We start from the raw sequence: 23246 nt of genomic DNA on the forward strand, positions 1-23246 counted from the left end.
GATTTATAAATAATGTTATGGAAAATCTTGAATAAAAATTGCAACCAACAGGCGAGCGTGTCTTTGAAGTGAGGTTTATTAAAAAAGAAAAGAAAACACCTCAGTGGAGAAAAACGTTCAGATCACACATCTAACCCGTTTTTCTGAGGGAAAGACATCACCCTGAACCCTTTTATACCTCCCAAACAAAGAACATTCCACAGCAGATCAATTATTAGCAGATCCTTATCATTATTCATTCTAGGAACAGTTCCGACCAACCGTCATTTCATCTGCAACAGGATGTCAAGAGCCCTCAAGAGGAAAATGAGTCTGCTGTGAAGGTGCAATAAAACTTGGGCCCCTCTTGTGATCACATCCCACATACATACAACGGATGTCAAGAGTGAGCTTTCTATACTAAGTACAGAAAGTGTTACTACTATTACTATTACATTTCACTTCTCACGTGTACACCACTTTGTATTGTTCTTTCACGTGGAATTCCAATAAAATTGATTCATGTTTTGGCTGTAATGTGACAAAATGTGGAAAAGTTCAAGGGGGCCGAATACTTTCGCAAGCCACTGTAGAGACAAAAAAAGGTGACTTTACCCCACCCGGGAAGAGCTTCAGAAAGGAGAGATATCAGAGGAAAGAAGAGGGGTCCCTATTTGCCTTCAACTCTCTCAACGACACCAATGACCAGGACCAGGAACCACGACCCAGTCCCCCAAACCTCTGAGAGGTCATCACCCTCCACCCTCTCCCTCCACGCAGCACTGAGGTCTAGCAGGACAAGCACAGAGATGAGTCCACTGTCAGAGGCCATAAGAAGATCATTTGTAACCTTCACTAAAGCTGTTTCTGTGCTGTGATGAACTCTGAAACCTGACTGAAACTCTTCAAATAAACCATTCCTCTGCAGATGATCTGTTAGCTGTTTGACAACTACTCTTTCAAGGATTTTTGATATGAAAGGAAGGTTGGAGATATAATTAGCTAAGACTGCTGGGTCTAGAGATGCTTTTTGAGTAAAGGTTTAACTACAGCCAGCTTGAAGGCCAGGTACATAGCCGATTATTAGAGATAGGTTGATCATATTTAAGATTGAAGAATTAATTAATGGCAGGACTTTACCCTTTAAAACCGGTCAGAGCGGGCACGCTCTGTTTCGCATAACTATTTTTAAATCCCGGTAGCTCTGCAACCACGTGAGCTAGCGCAATAATTTTTTTTGCATATGAAACCGGAGGAGTTGTACTTTCATCTTATGCCATCAGCTTGTCCTAAGTCACAGTTTCCTTCCACATATAGCTTTGCAAAAACTGCATAAAAAGCACTTGCAGCAACAAAAACATAATATTCCAGAAACACGCTTTGCCGATCCAATCAGCTGTTTGTAACACTTCCTACATCCATCAGCGCGAACTTTCACATGTCCGCCATGACCTGCCCGAAACCAGAAGTGACATCATTTTGCGAAAATGTAGTTTTTTTTTACCATCAGGGCCTCATGAGCCTATACTGGTGTTTTTAAAATCTTTGACTTTATGACTTTCTGTGTGGTTTCTGGGATGCTTAGGACTCAAATTGCACTGCTGGAAATAGTTTATTTTGATGCATATGCTGCTTTTTTGCAAATTTGCACTATAATATTTATTTTCGTTTTTCCTGCAGTATATGAAAATTGGTGTATTTCAAAAATAAAACTATGAAGACACTCAAAATAAATTTCCTGTGGTAGGAAACTATTTTGTGCAACTTTTTTGTATTTACAGTTTTGAGGAATAAGCCTCTAAAATTTCTCTAACTAGAAATATATGTTAAAAAAACAAAAACGATTTTCAATTTTTTTGTAGTTTATTGCACTTTTTTGCAATTTATGTAATTACTATGCACTTAATGCAGACATATTATTAAAATTTGGGCTATAATGGTTGTATTGATGTATAGCAACTTGAAATGCTCCCAAAAATGGCTCCACAACATGTAAAAATATAATATAAGCTCTGGTGGACTTGGTTCTATGGTAGGTCTTAAAGGGTTAATAAGACCAGGTTTTACCCAGCAAGTTTTTCAGTTATCTATAATGCTAATACTGTTTTCTGACACCACAGAGACTGAATGATGACACACAGTTTATTCATGTCAGCGCTGGTTTGCTTGAAGACTGAACCAGAGAAAATGTAAGAGTCTGATACGTTTTACAGAGTTACATACCGTTTCAATATTAGTTTCAGTGGCCCATTGATGGACGTCATTGCTGCCAAGATGAATTACAAGCTTACCAACTCTGTTTATCCTCAACTTGCAGTTTCAGATTAGCAACAATATCTCCTGCTGTGGCCCCTAGAATACATCTTGGTAAAGTTGCTGGAGACTCTAGCTTCACATTTTTAAGAATAGAGGGATTTTTTTTGTGAATAGCCAATGTTGTTGGGGATTTTAACATCCATGTGGACAACCCTCAGGACAAAGAGACTAAAGACCTGAGACCTCTGGGCAACTTTGGCCTAAATCAGCACGTAACAGAGATCACACATATTAGAGGACACACTCTTGACCTTCTGATCTCCAAGGGCCTGAGCATTTCAAAGGTTACTGTGTTTGATGTGGGCCTGTCTGATCATTACTGTGTTTTCTTTGAAAGTACAATTTCAGCGCACACAAATATGTCAACAGCAGTGATCACAAAACGGTGCACAATGGAAAACAGCAGTGAGATCTTTAACCAGGTTTTCTCATTAACACCTGGCCTGTCCAGAGGTTCAGTCAGTGAGCTCGTCAGTAGCTTCAATGCTATACAGAGGAGGAAGGAGGCAAAGGAGAGATCAGATGTAAACAGAGGCTCAAACTGAAAGTCAACCAGTGCCAACATGTTTTCTTTTGAAACATCATGACCTCTCAGAAGTTTCTAAGAAACTGAACTGCATTCCCGACATGATGAGACAGGATTACAGGTGTGTCAGTGCTGATGAATGTTCCCAACAATAAACACGCTCAGACACTCCTGTAAGTCAAAACTCTGGGTTATAGATATGATTAAAGACAATTTCTAACATAAATATTAAAGTCCATGAATAAATATGTCGTGTTCATAAGAGCAGCCTCTGTGTTTAAATGTGACCTCCAGAGGGCCTCAAAGCTCCAGCTGGCTCATCTATAATGAGGTCATTTGTTTTAAGTGATTCTTTTTTTCTGCATATTAAAAAACCTGCAGCGAAGCTTCTGTTCATCCATCTGAGTCATGCATAATGTTCCTTATATCATCAAAATGTCTAAAACGAGTAAAATTACAGAATAAATGTTGGAAACTTTCCACTGATAAACAAAATGGTGGGTGTGGCTTTCTCTCTCTCTCTCACTTTCATTTCTTCTAAAACAAAACTATCTTTGTCCCTCTGTGGAAATTTGACATTCAAATCAGCCACAGCGCAGGGCCTGTTCTAAAAAGACATCTGTGTGCTGAGTCTGCTCTGGTGTCCCGTTTATGTCTGTGAGTAGCTGCTGTTATAGCGCTGATATGACTCAGTTTCCTTTAACAGCAACAGCAGATTTCCCCTTTTATTGATTACAGAGGCTTTTACTTCCCTGTTCTGACAGGAACACATAGTTTCAAACTTACAGTATGATAAACTTCCTCCTCTATCTTTGGTTTATGTTTACTCTAATTTGAAGGAAAACATCACGAGGAGAAGGAATGATGTGAAGTTTTTTTAAAGGATGCTCCAGTGTTCAGTCTGCTATTAGGAGTCACGAGGGAAGCACTGGTGGGTGTTTCACCAGTATTTAAAGAATCAAACCAGCTCTGATTACAACCAATCAACTGAAATGTGTGCTGTATTTCTACCTCATGGTTGCAGTTTGCGGATGAGAAATTCTCAGAGACACAGACAAAACAGACTCTCTGACATGCGAGACTGTTGGTATTTGATCCTGGAGACAGATCCCATTGTTTGCCCATCAAACAGAAGCAGGTGACACCTTATACACACAATGCTTGTCCTGCCATCCTCCTCCTTTCCTTTAACTGCTCACAGCAGATGACCGCCCGTCCATTAATCTGATTCTAAGGTTTCTTTCTGCTAAATGGGACTTTTTTCTTCCAACCGTCACCAAGTGCTCGCTGTGTTATTGTACAGTCTTTACCTTACAGTGTAAAGCACCTTGAGGTGACTGTTCTTGTAATTTGGGGCTATAGAAATCAAACTGGACTGACACCAAATTGTAAAATAACTGAAGAATTATGACCTTTAGACACAAGGTTGAAATAGACACACCTCACTTCCGATGTTTCCGGCTGTCTGTGGACTGAAGCCCTCAGAGTCTGTGTTTTGTACACACACACACAGTCAGGGTTAAACTACTGTACACTTTGTTGTTCTAAGGTATTAACACACAGTCACATTCTACCAAGCTGCACCTTCTTCTCCTAATTATACACCATTTAATATTAAAAACGTTGTTAGAAATTAAATTATATGTTTGGGGCGTGTGATTGTGTGTACATGTCCATTTATGTCAATCCTTACGTTGGGTGAGTGCTGAGTGTTTGTATATGTGTGCATGAGGGTGGGAATGCATGTTTGTGTCTGTGTGTGCCTGTTTGTCTGTGTCTATATGTCAGGTCGGGTCTTAGACTCCACCTCTCTGGGAACTCCCAGGCCCTCCAAGTGTGGAGGCCTATCTCCCCTCACCACACTCCCTGCCGGTGACTGATGCCCTCAGGGGTCGGTGCATTGTTGGTTCTTGGTGTCCGGGGCTGGGCGCTCAGGTCATGTGCCAGCTCACTCCCGGTGGCTACTTGGCGGGGCCTGGCGCCTGCTGCTCGGTCAGGCCTCTTCCGGGGCCCTCGGGCCTCCGGCCTCTGTGCCTGCGGCTCGGTTCACTCTGGCACAGCTGGCTGCCGGCGGAGCCGGCGGGCACGCCGGTGCAGCCCCCTCTAGCTTCTGCTCGGTGGCTACTGGGTGACCCCTCGTCTGGGGATCCTCAGCTGTTCCCATGAAGGTGGCACGGATGCCCCTCCAGTGGTCCTCCTTGGGCTCTCGCACTCTGGGGCCTCTGGATGTCTGGGGCCTGGATCTCCTCCATGCCTGCTTCATGCCCTGGGGGACGGGGCTATGGCTCTCTACATCCTCTAGCAGACCATTACATGGGGAAACCTTCTGAATACAAGCGCGCCGATCCACACAGGTGTGCACACGGGTGTTCACTGTTCGTAGACTTAAATCACACCTTTCTTGGCTGCTACTTCAAAGCACATTGTGCGCTGTCTGTCCTGCGTGCTGCACAACAACATTCAATATTTAGTATTTACTGCTGTTTACACTTAGCTAGATTAATGCGATGGTGTTGTGTTTAGTATGTTGCTTTGTTTTGTTTTTTTGCTTGTTTTCTATTCTTTTTCTCCCAACAGGTGATCCCGGAGATATTTTTCCCCCCTTTCTCACTGTCCCTCTCCCCTTCTGTTTTTCTTTTCCTTCCTCTTTCTTTCTCCCTTTCCTATCCCTCACTCATGTCTGTCCCGTCTGTAACAACTGAAAATAAAATAAAATAAATAATAAAAACAAAGGTCGATCAAATGGACCAATACAGCAATGCCATGATTCAATTCAATTCAATTCAATTTTATTTATATAGCGCTAAATCACAACAAAAGTCGCCTCAAGGCGCTTCATAGATACAGAGAAAAACCCAACAATCATATGACCCCCTATGAGCAGCACTTTGGCGACAGTGGGAAGGAAAAACTCCCTTTTAACAGGAAGAAACCTCCAGCAGAACCAGGCTCAGGGAGGGGCGGGGCCATCTGCTGCGACCGGTTGGGGTGAGAGAAGGAAGACAGGATAAAGACATGCTGTGGAAGAGAGACAGAGGTTAATAACAGATATGATTCAATGCAGAGAGGTCTGTTAATACATAGTGAGTGAGAAAGGTGACTGGAAAAGAAAAACTCAATGCATCATGGGAATCCCCCGGCAGCCTACATCTATTGCAGCATAACTAAGGGAGGATTCAGGGTCACCTGGTCCAGCCCTAACTAGAGATGGCACGATACCACTTTTTTATGTCCGATACCGATATCATAAATTTGGATATCTGCCGATACCGATATGAATCCGATATAGTGTGTTTTTTAATCAATAAAACGTTTTTTTAATATCTTGCTGCATTTTGTATAAGTTTATACTCAAGTTTAAATAAATAACAACACTAAAGCTATTCTGTTATACCTGTATGTAAAAAATACAACAAAATATTTCATAGTTCAGCAATACTGATCAATCTAATAAACGTAAACCTGCTCCATCCTCCCTATTCTGGCATTTTAAAGAGTACTTAGCAGAAATATCAAGCAACCTAACTAATAGGGTTGCAAACTCCCAGCAAAAAAAAAAAAGGGAACCACCCCCCACCCTCCAGCTCATGATGCTTAATCGATGTAATCAAATTTAATTTGATGCAGGGGGGGAAATGCACAGAAATAAATTATTTTTCAAGAATAATTAAATAGATTCAACATCTTTCTTCAACAGAATTGCAGACTGCACAGATGGTATCTTCCCAAAGGAAAAAGTACTATAGCTTACTAGGGTATATTAGACTTAACAGTTACTATATACAGTAATGGACTTCTATATATTTTACACAAGATTAAAACTTTGGGTGTAAGAGTCAGATAATTATTTATTAAAAGCTCGACATTTTAAATGAGAACAAGAAAGAAAAGTATGTCTTTGTGCCCCCTTTTCCCTGTTCATGCCCTATCGACCCCCCTGGCTAAACTTTGCTAGATCCGCCCCTGCACAGTTACCAGCCGTCAGCTACATAGAAAAAGATCCTGGTGTAGAAAGTAATATTAAATAAATTCTAACAACAGCTTATCAAGCTTAAACGTGCTGCTGTTGTTCAGCCGCTGGTTTCCTCTTTCTGGTGAGAAGTGGGCCAAAAACTAAGAAGAGAGACGGACTCGCGACAGAAAAGCTGATCAGCTGATCATTGATCAGTTTCACGATTGAAGTAGCAGCAGGAGAGAGAGAGAGAGGGAGAGAGAGAGAGAGGCAGTCGCTCCATATATCTGTTGTTAAGCTTAACGCTGGAATGCTTTACAAACATTCAGAGATGAACTTACACACTTGCTTTACTTCTCTCTGGGAAAACTTCCTCGGAGATGAAATGCTGGTTTGCTAGCAAGGCTACAAATACACACAGCTGCTCTATCACGTGATGCACACTGCTGCCACGTGCTACGGTTATGAGCCGAGCGTAGCAAGCTTTGTGAGGTGCTTTTTTGATATTTAATGGATCGGATTACATTTTTTATTTCTCGCCGATATCCGATCCAGTAATTTGGGTCAGTATCGGACCGATACCGATACGTAATATCGGATCGGTCCATCTCTAGCCCTAACTATATGCTTTAGCAAAAAGGAAAGTTTTAAGCCTAATCTTGAAAGTAGAGATAGTGTCTGTCTCCTGAATCCAAACTGGAAGCTGGTTCCACAGAAGAGGGGCCTGAAAACTGAAGGCTCTCCCTCCCATTCTACTTTTAAATACTCTAGGATGATGATCCATTTGGCAAAATAAATCCATTGGGTATCCTTGTTGGTAAATGGTAAATGGTCTGTATTTGTATAGCGCTTTTACTAGTCCCCTCTAGGGACCCCAAAGCGCTTTACACACCCAGTCATCCACCCATTCACACACTGGTTAAAATTAATTAATTAATTAAATTATAAATCTCATCTCAAAGTGTTTTGTGTCACCAGCTTCTCCTGCTATGCTGAGCAGAAAGATGAGTGATGCATGAGCTGAGGCTCTTTTAACAGACAGGCTTTGATGTAAGGAAAGGACGGAGGCGCCCGTGTGTGTGACTGTTTCAGAGGACTCCACAAAGTGCATCCCACAATCCTACAACACAGTCCAACACGAGGTCCACATTAGTAATCATCAGTGATGTGAAACAACCACAACCTCAGCTCTCTCTATCAAATATTTTTATTTGTTTTTGCCAATAGAGCACACAGAGTATTTGCCGAAATTACATGGACCTCACAGCAGGAAACAGGAACAGGAAACTGTTTATAACATCCTCCTGAACACAGGATCCTGATATTGTTTTGAGTTGAACCTATGAAAGAGTTTATAAGGCAGAGCTGTATTGGTTTTTGGGCTTCTGGCCCACCCTGTGACTCAGAACAAACTTAAACACTGTTACACAACCGTATATAAACACTCTTCATGTGAGCCTTGGTCACACAGACCTGAGGGCGGGATTCGCCACAGAGTGTGAGTCGGCCAAAATAAAAGGCTCTCTGCATGTGTGGGACGAGTTTCTCCATTATGTGGAGTTCACTTTGTTTAACATGAATAAAATATTTCCTTTAGGGAAGCAAAAAAAAAAAAATGTTGATGCGTCATGTGGGCAGGCTGAGCCTCTATGCAGACTACATAACAGTGAAATATAGTAAAACTGTGTTTCTCTGACCCAGTTTTATGAACTATAAAAATATTAGTTTAACTCTTGCAGCTGTTTAAAGCCTAAAGTCTGTGAGAAACACGTTATTTGTCTGGTGCATGAAGCAACTTCCTGATTCAGTCTGCAAGCTCGAAACCACACGGCTTCAACCACAAACACTGTGTACATGTGTGTGTGCACCCATGTTGTTATCTCTGCTGTCTCTCAGGGACGGACCCCTGACTGACATTTAGAGACAAACACATTTTAGTTTTGATTCTTACACAGTAAAAACAAACTTTACTATTTGTATTTTCCAGGGAAATTTTTTAAAGCTGATTTTTTCCCCCCAGATCAACATTTATGTTTCATCTTTCTGAGTCACAGAGTGACTAACCATACACACCAGACGGCAGGCACATGTGGAGCTTAACCTGGACCACATTAAGACCTTTATAGCTGAGGAGCTGACGAGGAGGCCTAAAATGAGTGCTGTGTGGGCCAGATGTGGTAGAAATGTCAGAACACAGCACACGTCTGACCTATAAGAGATGAAACTGTGGCTGAGCTGAGACAGTCCGACTCACTCAACTTGTCACTTTCACATACATTCCCCTTCATGTCCATATTTGACATTTAAAATCATCTTATCAAATTACTGCATCCCACAAATATCACAGTGTCACATGACCTCCAGCTTTTACTTCCTCTGATCCAGATGATGATGATCTCTGCTGTGACTACGATGACCTGGATGACTGGGAACCTTCACAGACAGATCTAACCACACGATGCAAACCACACGCGGTTATCTTGAGCTCTGTTTACAGTCGCAGGCTCGTTAGGAGCTGTGCAGGTTACATTTTAACTTTAGTTTCTTTGTTGCACACTGCAGTTAAAGCAGGTCAATGATCAGGTTTAGTATCAACCTCTGCATAAAGAAATACCAAAGAAATATGTTTCATTATTCAGTGCTGCAGCTGCTCTCTGAGTGTTTTTCACCTGGTGATGCCTGAGGCTGATCTCAGGTGATGAGTTTGACTCTGGAACTGGATCAACAGGTTTTTAGTGAAACTAGACCTGCGTGAACACGCCCAGCTGAACAAATACACATCAACAGAAAAGAAAACAAACATAAATCCTTTTTAAATACAGAAATACATCAAAATACAATACATGTTTTCATAGTTTGTTTTTTGAGTATGTATTAAGAACATCATAATAGAAAGTTGTGATATTATTATTATTTAAACCACTGTTTTCTCTTTTAGGATCATATATTAATACTTCCAGTCAGACGGTTAAACAACCTTTCGGTTCTTAAAGATTTCAAGCATTTTATAGTAAAAAGATACTCTGCAAATAAGTTCATGGCATCAGGAATAGGAATTAATTTTGTGCAAACGCTTTTAAAAAGCATGCAAAATATTTTAAGGAAGATGGCTAAGCCTTTAAGAGGGAGCCTGCTCTCATCTAGGAGTTGCTGAGCTGATAAATGTGCAGATTAAATCATAACCATAACCTGATGCAGCTGAATCAAAGATCAGTAGTGTTTACACATCAGGCTTAGTTTGCACTTTAGACTCGCAGAAGAAGAACTGAAAACGTCTTCCTGCCTCAAGCTGAGAAACAGCGGCAGAGCTGAAGCTGAACTTCAGGCAACAACATGAACCTTTTTGCTTCTAGTTGCAGTCACAGGCTCATCAGGAGCTTTGGCTGAATTTAAGTTTAATCCAAAGTATTTTTGTTACTGTAGTTATTGAAAGTCAGTCCAATTATTGAGTATAATTAGTGTGTGGAATAACTGATAAGCAGCTTTTATATCAGGTATAAAGAGCTTTAGACTCAAATGTGTCTTGAGGGAAAAGATTATTGACTTTTAGACCTTTAGTGCTGCAGCTTCTCTCTCTGTAGGAGCTCAGATCAGGTGGTTCCCAGTGAGATTAGACCTGCATGAACATGATAATAGCCAGTTGTTGTTTTTCTTTTTTCATATTCACCAGTAAAGGAAAGAACCTGAGCACGAAACAACAGAAAAAAACAAAAATATAAACTGATAGTTTTCCCTTTAATTTCATTTCATAGTAGTACCTCAAAATGTACATTAAAGCGTCAGCAGGTAATCATACAAGTAATACCACCAAAACAGGATTTTGTTACAAAGCTGATGCTAAATAAAAATGCAAGAAACAGTAAAGAAACAGTAAAATACATAATATGTTTAACTGTAGCTTATGAGGAGACTTGCTGCTTCAAACAAGACATTGATATTAAACAGAGAATCATTTCATAATTGCTCTATAATTGATCTACTTACATACGTCATTACCAGACAGACCCTCAATCCAAACATTGCATGCATTCAATTTATAATTTATATAAAACTGTGGAAGTTTTAGTTTTTCTTATTTTTTATTCTTGCATTTTTCTTGTTGTTTTATATTTATTTGTCTTTAACAGACATTTTATTGCTAGACCAGCAATAAAAGGCTTAGCATTTAGAATAAGTGATTTCATTTTCTCTTTGCTCTGTTTTGAGGTGAGGATGATGAATGTTTATTAACTGCCCTCTACAAAGAAGCTGAAGATGAAAGGCCTTTACTATTAGGGGAATTTTGTCTTATCCAGGTAACTTCAAACTTCAGGGTTCAATCTGTACTATGAAGGTGGTTCACTTTTTCCTGGGGTTCCTTGTTAATCTATGAACTAACCTGTTCAATAGCAGGTTAGGTCATAGATTAGAGATCTGTAGGCATGAAATGAGGTGTGAGATCACTTCCTACTGACAAACTAAGTCTGTGGCAAACAGCATCACCATTCCTGGAAGATCCTTCAGACCAGTGCGTGGATATTAGTAGTTGTCCAAAGTCTTTATATTATATTATTATATTATAAGACTTTACATCAGTTCCAGGTGGACAGAGCGTACATTGGTATCCTGTTATTGCATTTATTATTTGCACAATCAGTGCTGCAGCTGAAAGAACAAACAATAAAACTGTTTTTGTAGAAGACGCAAATGTATGTGACATCAGATTCTTCAAAACATTTAAAGCTCACACATTAATAGAGCGCTTTTAAGAATAAACTACTCTGCTCTACTTTTACTCCCACGGTGCTGATCGATCTGCAGCAGCCGTGTTGCTTTTATTCAAAATTATTTTTAACATTTTTCACATTTTTCCAATTGACTCTTTCATTGCAAAATCAGGCACTCATCTGCCTGTACAATGCTCAACATGAATGGCCAGATGCTGCCAGCGCCACCTCTTTTAAAAATACTGATTATTTTTACTCAGTTGTATTTGGCATTGTATTCTATTTTTATCCTATTGTATATTTTATTTTATTTTATTCTAATCTGTACAGTTGTGTACAGTATATTATTCATATTGTAGTCTTGTCTTTGCTATATAACTGTCTGTGAAGGTTCTCAGTCATCCAGGTCATCGTAGTCAAAGGAGCTTGCAAAGAAAAGTGTCTGGACTTGTTTAAGTTGCTTGAAGACGTTTCACCTCTCATCTTCAGTTCTGAAGAAGCTTCTCAGATGAGAGGTGAAACATCTTCAAGCAACTTAAAGAAGTCCAGACACTTTTCTTTGCAAGCTCCTTTGACTATATAACACTGTCCACTTTCTGCTATCTTATCTTTATTCACTCATACCTAGATTGGAAAACTCTGGGTTAACCAAGCAACTAGATGACAAGTTTCTTGTGACCACCAATGTAAGGAAAAATACCCTGGGTATTTTGAACTTGCTTCATAGCACAGGGCCCAGATTCAGACCTATATTATATTTCCACATGCTGAATGTCAGAAGTGAGAACTTGGAATAGCAGCAGCAGGAAATTTAAAGTAAAGCTGAAAAAAGCTCTGAAAATTTTCAGACAGGCGGTTGTTCAGCTGGAGGCTGGTATGATTTCTGACTCTGTTGTTGTTTATGTTTTCTGTAGATCACAAAGCCAACAACAGCAGCAAGGAGAAGAAGGATCACAGCAGAAGCTGAGAGAATTGGTACAGATCCAACAGATCCAATCTTCCCTCCATCCTCTGTGTCTCTTCTTGTCTGACCTGCAGGTGAGAAACAGGTGTGAGGTGTCTTCAAACTACTGTCAGACATTATCTACTGACTCTGATCACATCACTCAGACCAGCTGCTTTCTACAAAGTCTCATCAACAACATCTTTAGAAACAAACATCAACAACCAGGAAGCAGCTTCACCTCTGATCACACACACACTCAACTCTACTCACTCACCTGGAGGAACAACAACACTCAGGTTGATGCTGCTGATGGTTTTCACAGCTCTCTTCCTCCGCTCTCCCCCATGCGTGAGGATACGACACTCGTACGTTCCATTATCTGCAGCCGTCACTTTCTCCAGAATCAGAGACACGTCTCCATTCTTCATCTGTTGGTCCTGCAGTTCCACCCGGTCTTTAAAAGACGGTTGCTGGTCTTCTGGAACAATGTGCCCATCTCGGAGCAAAAGAACATATTCTGGCTCCAGGTCCCGTCTGCTCCACTCCACACCTGCGAGGTTGTTGCTGTTTGGAGCTTGACATGGCAGAGTGACTTTCTCCCCAAGCCTAGCTGTGATGGTTTTTGGGTCTGAAAGAGGAAACAATAAAGATCAGAGAGGTTAAAGGGGTCAGAGTATAGGTCTTCACTTTTACAGCAGCCAATAGGAACAAGTAACTTTAAAGAGGAAAGCTCTGATGAACTAGACAAAAGATAAAACGACAGACATACTCAGCATCATCTGATGTGTGGTGGATAAATCATTACACCACTTACACAGAATCGATTCTCTTTCTCTGTGAGGACCTGCACTGATGTGTGTTCCCAGACCTTAAACTTAAATGACTTTACCATCCATCCATCCATCTTCATCCGCTTTGTCCGGGGCCGGGTCGCGGGGGCAGCAGCCTAAGCAAAGAGGCCCAGACCTCCCTCTCCCCAGCCACCTCCTCCAGCTTGTCCGGGGGAACACCAAGGCGTTCCCAGGCCAGCCGAGAGATGTAATCTCTCCAGGTCTGCCCCAGGGCCTCCTCCCGGTGGGACATGCCTGGAACACCTCACCCAGGAGGCGCCCAGGGGGCATCCTTGTCAGATGCCCGAACCACCTCAGCTGGCTCCTTTTGATGTGGAGCAGCAGCGGCTCTACTCTGAGACCCTCCCGGATGGCCGAACCTCTCACCCTATCTCTAAGGGAGAGGCCAGCCACCCTTCGGAGGAAGCTCATTTCCGCCGCTTGTATCCACGATCTCGTCCTTTCGGTCACTACCCACAGCTCGTGGCCAAAGGTGAGGGTAGGGACGTAGATCGACCGGTAAATTGAGAGCTTCGCTTTTACACTCAGCTCCCTCTTCACCGCATCACTGCAGCCGCAGCCCCAATCCGTCTGTCGATCTCCGGCTCCCTTCTCCCATCACTCACGAACAAGACCCCGAGATACTTGAACTCCTCCACTTGGTGCAGGAACTCATCCCCGACCCGGAGTGGGCACTCCACCCTTTTCCAGCTGAGAACCATGGCCTCAGATTTGGAGGTGCTGATCCTCATTCCCGCTGCTTCACACTCGGCTGCGAACCGCTCCAGTGCGAGCTGGAGGCCCTCACCCGATGAAGCCAACAGAACCACATCATCCGCAAAGATCAGAGATGAGATTCTGAGGCCACCAAAGCGAAAGCCCTCCGCCACTTGGCTGCGCCTAGAAATCCTGTCCATAAAAATTCTGAACAGAACCGGTGACAAATGACAAATGACTTTACCCTGAACATTAAAATCAGGAAAATCATATCAACGTCTTCTGTACTACAGTTTTAGACTAAACCATAAAAACACACACAAACACTTCTCTTCCATGACCTTCCAAGCTAGTTTATGTCTTCCATATTTCCAACTATATCCATAATCACATACTGTGTATGCTACCATTGTATATAGTGTATTATCTTACTTTTTTTCATTGATTGTACTTATTTGTATTTTTGTATTTCCTTCATATATCTGTACCTGAGCTGAGGTGACGCAAAAATTTCCCCGTTGTGGGATCAATAAAGTCTTATCTTATCTTCTCCTTCTTTTGACTGTTCCCTTTGATATGAATCTCCACAGCCACTGAGTTTGCTCCTTTGTATCCTTTTGATCCACATATTTGATAGGAGTGAGGAATAAAATTGAAGCAGCAAAGTACCACAATATTATGATTGGCTATACTGTATTAATACCTTAGTAGTATCTATTATTGTAGGGTCTTTTCCTTACAATATAGAGAACCTTAAAACATCTGTTGATGGGATTTGATGCTAAATAAATAAAACTGAACTGAAATTATAAACAAGGAGAACACCTTAAGTCTTTTCATTTAAAGAGATAAATTAGAATTAACTACAAATTAAAACTAAGGCGATGGCAGCTTCTAGCTTTGCTTGCACAGATGGCACAAACTAGTCTTAGAAGCTTAGAAGTCAACAAAAAACACATCACAGTTATTGACAGTTTGATAATAAGAAGTTTGTTTGCAGTTGTGCAGGGCTCATCTCACAGAAAAGCGTCATCAGAATGGGGCGATTTCCAAGACGCCAGCAGATGTCGCTGTTTGACATAGCAGGAAACAAATGCGTCAGCGTTTCCGTGTTTTACGAAGCCCTTTCTTTCCACATCGCTATCGATACTGTTTTTAAAATAGACATATTTATACGTTTATGTCATATCTCACAGGCACTTTGTATTGTCGTATTAACTTCCCATGTAAAGGTTTTTAATGAAAAACAAAAAGACGAAATATAGACTACAATAAAAAGCAGCAAATTAAACTCACATAAAATGTATTAACTTGTTATTTAATCGTTTTTCACACATTCACATTGATCTACAAATACAGTGCTCACCTTGTGCGGCAGAAATCAGCGGGTTTAGAAACAGAAGAATCAGGAAGGGCAGCATTTTTTCTCTCTTTTCATTATGTACACGACCGGACGTAGCAAACAACTGAAGTTTAATATTAAACGTTTAATATTACGCCTCTAACATTAAACTTCAGTTGTTTGCCGCAGGATCCTACAGCAAGAAGTGAAGTTAACTATCGTTTTCCTTTCCACACAAAGGGAACACCCACGCCCTGTAAACCACGTCATTGCCAATAAACACCCTGAATTTATAGTTTGTTTTTTAGCTCAGACGCCACAGAGATATATATATATATTCCCACAGATAAAAAACACTTAGTAGAAGAATAAAATAAATAGTATGTATGTACCCTTACATAACAGGAAACAGTTTTTATGCTGTTTAAGTTGTGTTGCGGTGAGTGTGACGTTGTCATTAATGGGTGTGTATAGTCTGAGAATATCTCACAGTTCAAATTGTTTAACCAGGTTTAACCTGTTAAAATGTTAAAAACCAGAAAGCTGTATCAGAGCAGCAGTTTTTACGCGTTTTTACGTTACATTACTACGGAGCCCGTAGCCTCGCAAAACAAACTCGGGAAAAAAAAATTAAGACGGACTTTTGCGAGATCTCGCAAAAGTCCGTCTTAATTTTTTTTTCTCCCATGTCCCCTGCGGGGCTCCGTAACATTACAAAGTTTGACTGAAACAACAGACCGCGCACATATTTGAACTCTCTGATTGGCTCTTCTTAAATTTATTGACCAATAGCTGTTCTCCTACAGCAGCGCACACTGTTGTCAGGTGTGTATGGTGTAGCCGAGTCTGTGCTGAGTGTTTTTAAATCCACTCACGTTCATTAGCTGGGAATATTTATGGATAACACTCTTTAAGTGTAAACTGCTAGACCAGTGAGTCAGGGTGACGACAATACTATCGGTCAGGTTAATGTGTAAGAATATTTATGTATTCTAAGGAGCCTGGAAAGGAAAACGACTGGACTTCTTTAAGTCAGCCACAAATACTGCTCATGTGTGTTTTCTGTCAAATAACAAAGCAGTGTTGTAGGTCCGAAGTTAAAACAGAACTGCACGAAACTAGGATGTATTTGTATTATGTGGAGGGTTGTAGTTTATTTTTTTGTATGGCACTTTGCTGCTCTCTAGTGACAGAAACAAAATAAAGTAGTCAACTGAGTGATTACTGTTAATATTTTGGGATATTTTTAACAATCAGCCAACACGTAAATAAAGACTTGAAGTCCATTTGAAACTGAGGCCATCTGACAACAGAAAGAGCACAAGCAGTTCCTTTTCTTCCTTTCATTCTTTCTCTCACCTCTCAGATGGAGCTGTAATCTGGTTTTACACGTTTTCGGGCGGCTCCTGTTCATTATCAATTCATAAAGCCTGCAGTATTTAAAGACACAAGTCCTGTACTACAAAGCAGGGTTGTGGCTTATTCAAGTAACTTCACATTCACAGTACTATGAAGGTGCGTCTGTGAAGAGTCTCAGTCATCCAGGTCAATTGTAGAACCACCTTCTCTACTATGAAGGTAGTTCAGTTCTTACTGGTGTAGATCATCATGGTAAGTTGCTGTGATTATTGATAGAATGGCTTCACCATTCAACAAATATCCCTCAGACATCTGTGTGCAGATAGTGGGAGGATCTGAAGTTTTCTTTAATTTTTTTCCAGTGTCTTTGCTTTTCCATTTGATGTAAGATTCATTGTTCTAGAAATATTATTATAAATTCTTTAAGCAAAACATCTATTTGTACTAATCTTTCTTGTCTGTTTCTTTGTTTGCTGTAAAGATGGTTAACCTCGTCTCTGAATCGTATTAGCCAGTAGAAAGTTCTTGGATTATTCCTGCAAACTCAACCCACTTTGGTCCTGTACTACAAAACAAATCCACCATAACCTGGATGTCTTTTCTTTGATTTCATTAAAAACTGAAATTGAACATTAGTAACAAATACAGATTAGTAGACATAATTATTCGTTGGTCTTTCTTTATTCTTTTATGTATATATAAGAACTGAAGAGGCTTCTCAGATGAGAGGTTAAACATCTTCAAGAAACTTAAAGTCCAGTCACTTTTCTTTCCAAGCTCTTTAGAATATATAAATATTCCTCAACAATCATGCACACCAAAGCACAAAGCAAGGTCCATAAGGTCAGGTAACTTTTCATGTCTAGATCTTTACTCATCAAGTGCAGTATCAGCTTGAGTAAGCAAGTAAATGTGTTCTTTTGCTCCTTTTTGCTGTGCAGATTTGTTCAGTATGAGCGATATGGGGTTCTGACGTTGGTCAACACTCTGGTGCAGACACGGGGAAGTACACATGCTACCCAATATACTGTGAAGACACTGACTGCAGGAAGGAAGTCTTTGTCTTCTTTCCAGGTGTGATTAATACATTTTATTGATGCTTAGGCTTGCATTACGCTGAACTGCAGACTTGACATGAATCTTTTTTACATCCTCATCATAAATCTGCCTCATCTGGTCTCTGTACGGACCAGATCCACAACTGTTTGTTCCATCATCTGAGTATTACAAGGCGATTCAGCTGAGGAGCAACTGGCCTGCAGTCCTCCCCTGTCAGGTGACATCACCTGAGGCTAAAGTAACTCAGGTGGACAGAAGGGAGATCTCCTTTAATGTAAGAAGGGCTTCACAATCCATCGACCTCGGCCATGTCATGCCGGAGATTTATACTGTGTTTCCAGTCTGGGAAACCTGAGGCTCTATAAAGTACATGCTCATCTATGTTAACACAATGCTGCACTCCACTCTCTTGACTGCCCAGCACAGAGTCCTGACGTCCACTCATTAGAAAACCTTTGGGAGGAATTAGACCGGAGACTACAAACATTAGCGTCTAACCTTACAAATGGAAAATGAAGAAAAATTCCTATAAACATGTTCCTAAACCTCGTGGAAAGAGTTCCTGGAAGAGATGAAACTGCTATAGATGTAAATTATATTAAACCCTATGAATTAAGAATGGGATTTCACTCAAGTTCACATGTGTGTGAGGGCACACAAAACAATACTTTTGGCAATATAGTGTAGCTTTGTGTGACAGTACAGGATGTAAAGCCTATTTGCACTCATCTGTATTCATAAGGTGGCATCCAATATCACCAGTGGATGGGAGTCGTGGCTTCCCATATGGAAAAGAAACAGTAAAAACATATATGATTTACTCATGAAAGTGGCCACTTTATCATTACTTTCATATATTTTTTTAGTAAGTATACAAAACATACAAGTTTCATTATATAATTTTTCAAGGGATCTTATATCTGTTTTCACTCTTGTATGCTTTTCATACAAGTTCCATACAAGACAGATACAAACTTTATAAGATTTATATATATCTTTTCCATATGGGTTGGTAGTGTCTGGCACAGGAATGGCAGATGCAAAGTAACTCTGTTATATTGCAGGACATGGTATCAAAAAGAGAAGCCGACAATAACACAAGACTGCTTGTTGTGTAGTGTTTCAACACAGTAAACATCAGTGTGCATCTGAGTGAATATTGTGTTCATCCAGTGTGTTATAGATATAGTAAATTAAGCAAAAAAATTGTTCAAAAACATTGGACATGCAGGGATGGCATGGCTCAAAAAACCCATGTCAGGTGACCACGGCAACTGAGGTTTTGGTGCATGTTGAGTCATGGCTTGCCCTCTGGTTTGGTTGCCAGAGTATTGAAAAATACTTATGATGCCACAAAATGTCTCATGCACACACACAAACTACAAGCACTTTTTCTAGGTCCAAGTGCTTTCTGTCTCACATTTGCACATGTTCAAACGCCAGTGACAATGTGTGACAATAGCAAAAGTGGCCATTGGGTGTCGCTGTTCAGATGGTTTTGAAACCTTGACTGACCAATAGAATAAGAATGTTTGGTCTGGGGGACAGAGGCACTCTCCCGTCCCTAATGACAGAGCAATCATTATTTATTCCCATCTGGCAGACCTGATAGGGGAAAAAATTAGTGAAGGAGGACAAAGAGAGAGAGAGCGTAAGAGAGAGAGGAAGCAAACGCAGGGGAGGGCCTACATACAGTTAGGGGAAGGGGGCGGGCTTTAGTTGGTGTCATTTAAAAATAAGAAAAAGAAATCTAATTACCGAGAAGGGAAATAAAGAACACAACCATGCCAAGTAAGTAAAATATATATATATATATACATCTTTGTACTCTGATTGTATGCTTTGGTTGGTAACTGAGGGCTGGGATGAGATGATGACAGAGAGCAGAGTCTAAACTTTGATTTAGAAGTTGTGGCTTTATTATGTGTGTCCCCTGTCACAAGCATAGCAAAGGAAGACGGTGTAAAAGGAACATTAATGGCATCAAATTTGAGCTAAAACCTTACACAAACAGTGGAGCATGAACAATAATTATAGAGAAGAATTTGAATTTAAGTGTTAGAGAGCGCACACGTGTGTGGGTGGGGAATAGTTATGATTATTAGTTAATTGTTTAAATTCTGTTGATCTACTGGACGGTTGTTGTTTCATAACTAAGAACTGAAGCCAAACCTGAAAATCTTCAAATTACGTTTAGTCTTCGATTCAGTTTCACTGACACCAGTTTGATCGTGTTCAACAGAAGGCACAGGGGTCCTAAATGTCCTAAAACTGCTTGAAATTTGAAAATTTCGATTGTGGATTTTTGTATGCCGATGTTTTAAGATTCGAAGCAAAAATAACTTTAAGACATGAATGATCTAAAAATGTTTGTGCATTATTCTTAAATCAACCAAATGCATTTACAGTCATGGCTCTAATTTAACACGACGTCCAGATGAACAGAATCAACTTTTTGGGATTGAAAAATAAACGTTTTAATGATTATTGTTTGTTTTTAAATTTTGCCTCAACATGTTCCAGACTTTGACATTAATTTGATGGCTTTAGGAAAAGTATTGCATTAGCTTTTTAGAATAACAGCAATATTTATAGACAGTATCTCATTTTCAGAGGTTTTAAAATGACTGGTCAGTTCCTGCGTTATTCTATTATAAATTAAGCAGATAAGGAGTGGTGGAGGTGGTGCCACCTTCATTACTTCTTGATGCATGCTCAATAAGGTGAGTGAATCACCAAAAGTTAATTCTGCTCATCTGGACCTAGCGTTTTCAAAAAACAAAAACAAAACAAAACAAAAAAACAACAAAACAAAACAAAACAAAAAAAACTCTGCTACATCCAGATGAACAGAATCAACTTTTGGGCACCTTCATGACTCCCTCAGTTCACCAGTATTTCTCCATTGCTCTCTCTTTTGCTTTCTTGGTATCATTATTTGCTTTATCAACAAGTAATGAGGATTTTCACCCTCACAGCTCGTCTGACTGTGAGTCCCAGCAGCTCTCAGTTCTTTAAATATGACTTTGTGACTCTGAGCTGTGAGGAGGACGACAGCTCTGCTGGATGGACTCTGAGGAGAAACACAAGCAAAGGAAATACCACTCAGTGTGGAGATGGGTGGGGAAAACCAGCTGGTTCTTCCTGTAACATCAGTAACACATATCAAGTGGACACTGGAGTTTACTGGTGTGAGTCCAGAGAGGGTCCCATCAGTAACTTGGTTAACCTGACAGTCACTGGTAAGCTGAGTGTGTGGAGTTAGTGTTGATGAAGCTGTGTGTAAATGGATGAAATGCTGTAGTTTGTCTCTGTGTTGAGGTGGATCAGTGATCCTGCAGAGTCCTGTCCTCCCTGTGATGGAGGGAGATGACGTCACTCTGCTCTGTAAAACAGAGACCACTCCCTCCAACCTCCCAGCTGCTTTCTATAAAGATGGCTCCCTCATCAGGAAGCAGCCTACAGGTCACATGACCATCCAGCATGTTTCCAGGTCTGATGAAGGCCTCTACAAGTGTGACATCAGCGGTCATGGAGAGTCTCCATCCAGCTGGATCACTGTCACAGGTGACACACTCACCTGTCTGTGTTTCTGCAGCTTTCAACATTTACAATGTGACGACAACTTAATGACTGTGTTTGCTTTATTTTAGAGAAACACACCACCACACCTCCACCTACATCCACTCTTCCTGGTTCTACCTCCGTCACTCTTCCTGCATCACTTTCTCCTGCTGCTGTCTGCGTTTTGTCAGTTTTTGGATCAGTCTGTGTTATGGTCGTGCTGGTTTTACTAATTCTACTGGTGAGGCAATTTGTTCACAGAAAGCCTGAAGGTGAGCAGATTTCATATATATGTATATATACGTGTTTAATTTTGTTTATTTATATGTTGTTTATTTTTATCTTGGTTCATGTCATCGTAACTTGAAGAAGACGACATCAGAGATGATATCAGATACAGTGAAATCAAAATCTCAAATCCTCATCAACAGCCAATGAGGCGGCGTAAAGGTAGTGTGTGTGTGTGTTTTCTAAGAACATTCAAAAACAGGAGAAAACTTGTTTTGATGGTTAATGTAAAGTGGCTAAAGTATAATCTTATGTTGCACTTTTCAGGAGAAATATCTAAATAAGTGCTTCAGAGCAAAAATACTAAAACATCGAAACAGTAAATTTACCAAGAGCACTTTTAAAAAGATGATTTTTAAACTGCCATTTAAAAGAGACCGCAGATTTCAGGCTTAGAGCGAGAGCACTACAGAATTGGGGGTTATTGGTTTATTCTGGTATATTTTGTTCATAGCCAATAGTGATGTGTCGGTCGCAAACAAAACGATTCTTAGAGTCGGCTTTATGAAGTTTCTTTCTGTCTCTCTCACACTTTTTTTTTGCTTCACGCCACACATGAGTCTTGTGTTTGCACTGAGCAGAGGGCAGAGAGGCGGTAGTTACACTCCCAGTAGCACAGGAACAGAGCAGGTAGGAGAGGGAGAAAGAGAGCCAGGGACAACAACGTCACATTAGAAAGGTATAGTAATCATCCACAACTATTTTCAGTTGCGGATGATAAAGGATTCAGAAAGTTTATTCATGCACTGAATCCTACGTATGCAATTCCAAGCAGGAAAACTCTCTCCCAAAAAATCATCCCAGACATATATGACAGAGAATGTGCATCTTCTTGTTGTTTTGCATATTTTAATTTATATTTTATTGTGTTCTGGTTTGAAGTGTTTTGTGTTGTTTCACTTTAAAGTTGTTTAAAAGAAAAAAGCTGAAAATTTAAAGAGTTAAAAGTTGAAATGTAAATAGTTGGTTTTTGTATTTTATATTTTATTTTTTACATTTTATGTGCAGAGAGGGCATACTTTGTTTTGTGTAACTCTTTTTAAACCCCTGTAGAACTGCAACCACGTAAGCTAGCGCAACAATTTTTTTTTTTGCACATGAAACCGGAGGAGTTGTACTTAGATTTTATGCCATAAGCTTGTCCTAAGTCACGGTTTCCGTCCACAGAGGCCTTGCAAAAATTTCGTAAAAAGTATTTGCAGGAACAAAAACAAAAACAAAAACAAAAACTTGTAACACTTCCTAACTGGATTAGACGTCAGCGAGAACTATCGCATGTCCGCCATTATCTGCCCGAAACCGGAAGTGACATAATTTATGGAGAAAATGTAGTTTTTTACCTTCAGGGCCATATAAGTTATACTGGTGTTTTTAAAAGTCATGTTTGATTTTATGGTTTTCTGTATCGTTTCTGGGATGCTTAGAACTCAAATTGCACTGCTGGAACAAACATGTTTTGTTTTGGGTTTTTGCAAATTTGCATTATATTTATTTTTCAGTTTTCCTTCAGTATTCAGGAGTGTCTATGAAGACACTCTAAAAAAATTTCCAGAGGTGGGAAACTATGTTGTCCAACTTTTTTGTATTTACAGTTTTGAGGGATAAATCTCTGAAATGTCTCTAACTAGAAATACATGTAAAAAAAAAAATAATAATAATAGC

General features: G+C 40.2%; 2 protein-coding genes across 3 annotated transcripts in view; one reads left to right on the forward strand and one right to left on the reverse strand.

Moving 5' to 3' along the window:
- The window catches only part of LOC148103569 (uncharacterized), a 126586-nt gene that overhangs the window by 20672 nt on the left and 82668 nt on the right, over positions 1–23246 (forward strand). Inside the window, exons 5-8 of one of the 2 annotated variants that reach the window (XM_087838737.1) lie at positions 16767–16785; positions 20711–20974; positions 21054–21299; positions 21386–21568. In XM_087838737.1, coding sequence (XP_087694863.1) covers positions 16767–16785; positions 20711–20974; positions 21054–21299; positions 21386–21568 — 712 coding nt within the window. Of the gene's footprint in view, positions 1–16766; positions 16786–20578; positions 20975–21053; positions 21300–21385; positions 21569–21668; positions 21747–23246 lie in introns of those variants that run through there. The other variant, XM_087838738.1, reaches the window with a different exon arrangement.
- LOC148103571 (butyrophilin subfamily 2 member A1-like) lies at positions 10490–15571 on the reverse strand. The gene is made up of 3 exons (XM_087838839.1): positions 15339–15571; positions 12700–13053; positions 10490–12511 (listed from the first exon to the last, which is right to left on the reverse strand). The coding sequence occupies exons 1-3, from the start codon at positions 15391–15393 to the stop codon at positions 12324–12326; spliced, it is 597 nt and encodes a 198-aa protein (XP_087694965.1). The 5' UTR covers positions 15394–15571; the 3' UTR covers positions 10490–12323.

Source organism: Neolamprologus brichardi, chromosome 3 (assembly GCF_056152115.1).
Source record: "Neolamprologus brichardi isolate AB-2024 chromosome 3, ASM5615211v1, whole genome shotgun sequence".
NCBI lineage: Eukaryota > Metazoa > Chordata > Actinopteri > Cichliformes > Cichlidae > Neolamprologus > Neolamprologus brichardi.